The 6,067-nt window shown below is 42.8% G+C and overlaps 1 protein-coding gene across 1 annotated transcript; it reads right to left on the bottom strand.

Moving 5' to 3' along the window:
* Positions 1-367: 367 nt before the first annotated feature.
* si:dkey-56m19.5 (enolase-phosphatase E1) lies at positions 368-5,070 on the bottom strand. The gene is made up of 2 exons (XM_063474416.1): positions 4,871-5,070; positions 368-2,593 (listed from the first exon to the last, which is right to left on the bottom strand). The coding sequence occupies exon 2, from the start codon at positions 2,583-2,585 to the stop codon at positions 927-929; it is 1,659 nt and encodes a 552-aa protein (XP_063330486.1). The 5' UTR covers positions 2,586-2,593; positions 4,871-5,070; the 3' UTR covers positions 368-926.
* Between the last annotated feature and the right edge of the window lie 997 nt (positions 5,071-6,067).

A 6,067-nucleotide genomic window follows, 5' to 3' on the forward strand; every position in this document is an offset into this window, starting at 1 on the left:
TTGCTCAAGCCTAATAGAAATTTAAAAATCAACTGCAAATTACAACATTTCCACCAGGCCAGAGTGAATGTTTTTAAAAAATGCATAAAATTATGTAATGGATGTCTAGAACATTTCCATTTGAGGCAAATGATTCATAAAAAGTCTTTGATTTGAATTCGAAGTAGATTGTGTTACACAGAAACCAAATGGGTTCGTATCCACAAGCGTAATCTTTGTAATCAAACTTTTTTTTTTTTTTTAAGTAAAAGAAAGAAGAATGACGGATGATCTGAGTCACAGCTTAAAGTACTATTAATATTAGTAGCCCAAGGCCTCAGATGCGTTTGATGCTGAGAGAACGTTTGAAAGAAAAAGAAGATCACTGTAGACTAAAACAGTCTCTTTTTATTCTCTATTCTGAACAATTGGTTTTAATTAAACAATCCTTACAGGTACCATTACTATAAAAGGCCAAAACACATCACGTCTCTGCATATAGTAATAGAAAGGATATTTGAGTTTCTAAAATCAAATAATATACTAATAATGACAGATTTTCCATTAAGCCACTTTGTAATATTCATCGGCCTCACACACACAGACACATTCCTTTATTTTACTGAACAATGTCGTTTTTGCTGTCCAGTATTTTTTTTTCCGCCAAGCTGTCCAGCTTCACTGCCTTTCAGTACTCGAATTCCAAACTTCAGTCTCTTCACGGCACTTCCATCTCACTATAAATATCTCCCTGTGTCCCTCTATCCTCAAGTGGTTGGGCTTCGTTTTTGGTTACTCAAGAGAAAGCATCCTTTTTGCCTGAGTTGCCACTAAAGAGATTGCAGTGGTTACAGCATTTCAGAAAGCGTAGCTGTGTTTGTGATACCTCGACGGCTTCCTTGCACCACGGGGGGGATTATACTTGATTTGAATGATGCTTCCTGCTTTTAAGCTTCTTGAGTGACCTCAGTGCTCAGGCCATCCACCATGTCTGAGACTGCATCAGGAAATTCTGGGCCATCCCCACTCAGGTTCAAGTCCTTTTTCAGTTCAAGGTCACTCGGCTCCTTGATAGGGATCTCCTCTGGCATTTCACCCCCATTAACACATTCCTCTGCCTGTGTGGCCATGGCAGTGTCAGGATCTCTACACTCCCCGTTCACAGCTGGAATTGCATCCTTGGTAACAGAGGGGCTCTTTAAATCTCCATTTTCCAACTTGTTTTCCACCTCCGGCTCTGCTTGAGGCACTGCTTCCACGGAGGGCTCAGCTGCCTTTTCAGATTCGACAGCAGCTTCGCACGCAGAGGCGATGACAACCTCAGATACAAGTTCTGCTTCCTTGAGCTCATCTGGCACCTCAGTGCTGGGAGCTTCTGGTGTAAAAGATTCCTCTTTTGCAGCTTGATCAGTGAGGGTATCCTCTGCGGTAGCCTCCGTGACATCAGAAGAGTCTCCTCCCACAGTCGCCACTTCACTCACATCAGAAGTGGCTACAGCCGGCTCAGCTTCAGTTTCTTCCACTTGATCCTCTGTTGCAGCTTTCAAAGCCTCAGCCTCTTGCTCAGGTCCTGGCTCTGATGTTTGTTCCAGCTCTGCCTCTGGGGCTTGTTCTGTTTCAGGCTCAGGTTCTGTTGTCTCCACAATCTCTGGCTCTGGTTCCTGTTTTAGTTCTGGCTCCAGTATTTGCTCAGGCTCTTCTTCTTTCTCTGGCTCCACCTCTGGCTCTGCTGCTTGCTCTGGCTCTTGCTTGGGCTCTTCCTCTGGTTCTGTGGCTGACTCCAGCACTGGTTCAGCTGCTGGCTCAGCCACCGGTTCAGGCTCAGGGACAGCTGCAGAGACCACGGTCTCCTCCACAGTAGCTTCAGGCTCAGTCTCTGGGATGGGCTCTGGCTCTTTGGTGGCCTCTGACACAGATTCAGCGACTGCAGCAGGTTCTTCTTCATGGACCTCTTCAGACTTGGGTTCAGCTTCAACTGGCACAGATTCTTCTGATGTTGGGGCAGAAGATTTCTCTGCTACAGCAGCCACTGCAAGGTCTTCTGGAGCTTGCTCTTGTACTGCTGCACTTTGTTCCAATACTACAGCTGCTTCTTCTTTTTCTGGAGCTGGCTCCTTTGATTCTGCACTTGGTTCTTCTTTCACTGGAGCTACTTCCTCCGCTGCCACAACTGGTTCTTCTACAACTGGAGCTGCTTTATCCGCTGCAGCAGCTGGTTCTTTTGCTACTGTAGCGGCTTCATCTGCTGCCACGACTGGTTCCTCTACAACTGGAGCTACATCCTCTGGCGCTGCTGCTGCAACTGGTTCCTTAACAGTGGATGCTACTGGTTCTTCCACAGCTGGGGAATCTGATTGTGCTGCTGGTTCCTTCTCAGATTTTTCAGGTGCTTCTGACTCTTGAGGTACCGCTGCCTCTGCTGTCACAGCCTTTTCGTCTTCTACGTTGCCTGCCTCTGCTGTTGTCTCTTCTCCTGTAGGCGGGGCTCCACCTTCCCCTTTAGCAGAGTTGTCTGCACTTGCAACTGTTGCAGGGGATTCATCCTTCTTGTCTTTTGGATCGCTCACATCATATCCTTTTCTTTTTTTGCTCAGCTTGCCTCCCATGATGTTTCCTAGAGGAAAAAATAAGAAATTGATTGGTTTTTGGCCTTTTTATTTAGTCGTAAATGTTAAGTTCATGTTCAGGGGGAGTCTAATATATGTTCATGTTCCCAGTACCCCTGATGTGACCCCATCCCTGGGTTGTGGATCAAGAGTCCTTGCATACACAAGGAAACCATACAAACTAAAACGTTCCACTAAATAGATGAAAATAATCTAGTATGTCTAGACTAAATATACGGAAAGCAGAAATGCCATAGTTTTGAAGCTTTTCTTAGATCTAATAGAAGCATATAATGTTCTATAATGTTCTAAATGTAATGAAATTACATTTAAATGACTAGAGGGAATATAAGGAGAAGTAAATGAAGAAGCGCTTTCACTTCAGTAAAGAAGTGTCTCATGTTAAAGTAAACCAGAAGTTCAGTTAGGAAATGATGTCTGCCATTTGCAATTTGTCTGGAAAACCAATGTCAGCGCATGGGAACCTCAGTGAGATCAGGCAACCAAGCAGACTCACTACCCTTTAAGGAATGCGTGGTGAGGATCAGCGCCAAGTGAACCCACAAGTCTGAGTTGAACATCTATGATGTAGATGCGCAACTATTTCTCCCTCAGTAGTGTCATAAGTTTCCCAGCATGCAGGCAGCGATCACCCAGAGTTTGTAGTTATATCCATTCATCTAAACTAGCTGAGAAATGTGGATTTTCAGCACAAACCACAACTGTCATTCTGCCGGTGCAGAAAATATGTTACAGACACGTACTTCCGTGTGATCATGCTTTGACTATGGAGGAAGTGAAGTGTAATGATTGCCACATAACTTCCTTAAAGCAAACCTGGGAGTTCAGCTTCATCCCTGCAATTGGTTTTCAGCGAACCTTGCAGACTTTCTGAATATAGCCCTAAATTATTCATAAGAGTGGAGTACTTAAACACCCTGATTCCCACTAAAGATACAGACAGATTTTTTTTACATGGAACATTTTCATTTAATAAAGCAGAAATACTGTTCAGCGTTCTTGTTTGTTTGGTTGATTGATTAATTTTTTTTTTCTGCAAAACTGCCACATGCTGGAGTTTTCACCTGCAGTGAAGCATGTTGGCACAGGTACGAACAACCCGGGAACTGTCCATAGTGCTGCAGGAGGGCATTAACGACAGGATGCGACACATACCGGAGAGCCAACCCAATATAGCAATTTGGATTCTATAAACCTTCCAATTAAAACAACAACAAAAAAAAGTGTATTTTTTTTTTTTTTTGAAATCTATTCCACTCGCTTCGTATCTTACTTGTATTATGTGCCTGATCGTGTTCGTGAGGATATTTATTTATTAATTTTTTTAATTCGCCCATTCATGTTCCCAGTGTCACGGGGCCTCCCAGTCAGACAAAGCAAAATTTTATAATGTGGGAAGACTTCATATTTCAAACCACTGAAATAATCCAATGTAACAGTTTATTACTGCGTAAAGCCAATTTTCCAGTTGGTCAAAAAGTAGATAAAATTCATCACGCTAAAACGCTGGGAAGATAAAGGAGGCGTGCATGTAACCGGCAGCATGTGCCGGCCGGTAACAAAGGACTGTGATTCCTCGCTAGGCGTTACATCCCGATAAAAGTAACGGTTTGGACAAAGTTGACAGGAAAAAAAAAGACGACGCCAGGCTCGGGACCTACTTTAGTGCGGACTTCTATTAGTCGCTATAACCAGGTGGATTTAACGTTATGTTGGAAGATTTGAAGGATAAAGGCTATAGAGGGGTATCCATCCCCCCTTTTCAAAGCCACCCACCCACCGCTTCCCTCAGCTGCTCTGCCCTTCTTCTTTTTTTGTGTCCAGCTGCTTTGAAAATGCCTCTCGCGCACACAAGCGTGCAAAAAAATACGAAATTCTCTACAACAATGTGTTGACTGCGTCCACACTAATGACTTTGTTCTGCGGTTTCGTTATAATGGCAGAAGGATTTCAACCGCCTGGCCTACTTTTAAAAAAGCGCTACTTGCCTGGAAGACGCTGATTCAACAACTGAGAACAAAAAAAGTCTTCCCTTTATTAAACACACTTTCAGCTGTAGTCTATAAAAATAAAGAAAAAAGCAGCACAGCGGGAATGATAAAAGTAGATCAACTAGATTCATCACAGGTAGGAAGACCTTTCTTTCTTTCTTTCTTTCTTTCTTTCTTTCTTTCTTTTTTACAACATCGCACTGCTCGGAATTCAATATAAAACATTTTAAAAAATGAAATCATTTTTAAAAAAATCATTGTGACGACACTTACCTGTATTTCTAGTGCGTAACCAGCTCGGCTTCTTTTGCAATCTGTGGCTGGATGTGGTAATGGAGGTAAGGCTTTTTGGAGTGACAGCTGCAGATTCCGCCCCTGCTCTCCGAGGTGCAGCCTGGGGTCCGTGTGTTGTAGACTATCCGACGAGTGCCCCTCACACAATTTTCTAGACATCTGTCGATATCACAATCCAGCCAACCCCACTACTGCTCCGTCTGCAATCTACACCCTCCCAGTCTTTAACCCCTCCTCCCTCGCACACCCACTCTGGCGAATTTGTTGTAGAAAGCCATCTGGGAAGTTAAGAATGATTATTAACGGACCATCGCTTATTACACTTTAAGAAACTGCATTTGTGTGTGAATGTGCGTGTGTCCTCTGCTTTTCCTCAGCCAAAAAGTAATTCTAAAAAATCAAGTTAGTGCCCACCTCCCCTCACAGAAGTATGGGTGTAATATAAATTATGCATGAGAAAGCTTTGTGTCAGTAAAACCACTTAAGCGCAACACACACACACACTCACACACACTCCATGGAAAAGGATTCTTTCATGTTTTTTCCCGTCTTTTTGTCAGCAAGAATCCTCCCTGCTCTTCTTTTGCCAGTTTGTCAGCAAATTATATTGTACATCACAGAAATAAGCACAACTTTTAGGGCTACACGGTCAAGAGTATGACATCTATAAAACTCTGTGTTTTTGAGTTGTGCTGCAATGTTGATACATGATTATTCACATATGTCACTGTGGGCTAAATCCACCCACCAATCCATCCATCCATCCATAATGTGGGGACATAGAGAGTACGAGAAGTCCATTCCACACTTTGTAATATACACTGAAGCACTGAGTCTGTTAGCTATCTTTCTTCTAAGTGTTAATGGGACAAGCCTGGTGTGACTGACTTTAACAAATTCACCAAATGACCCGTTCAGATAAACATGTTGTCAGCCACTGACACGCTGGTATGCTGACGCAGGTGTCAGGTGAAATTGGGGCTTAAGAATGAAGTTTAATGTTTCTAAAACAACGTCAATCAAAAGGTGATGACTGAATCACTATTAGCAGTTTTAAAAAGTACTGTATCAAATTAAACTGCTTAAGCATGCTTGGTTAAACAGTCTCATCTTTTGGTGCAGTAGGAATTACATGTAGAAAAACTTGATTTGTTTTTTTTTAATGACAAACACTTT

Source organism: Pelmatolapia mariae, linkage group LG1 (genome assembly GCF_036321145.2).
Source record: "Pelmatolapia mariae isolate MD_Pm_ZW linkage group LG1, Pm_UMD_F_2, whole genome shotgun sequence".
Lineage (NCBI taxonomy): Eukaryota > Metazoa > Chordata > Actinopteri > Cichliformes > Cichlidae > Pelmatolapia > Pelmatolapia mariae.

What these genes read in the sequence shown, in the direction of transcription:
- si:dkey-56m19.5 (XM_063474416.1), bottom strand. Translation starts at nt 2,585, where the DNA reads ATGGGAGGCAAGCTGAGCAAAAAAAGAAAAGGATATGATGTGAGCGAT.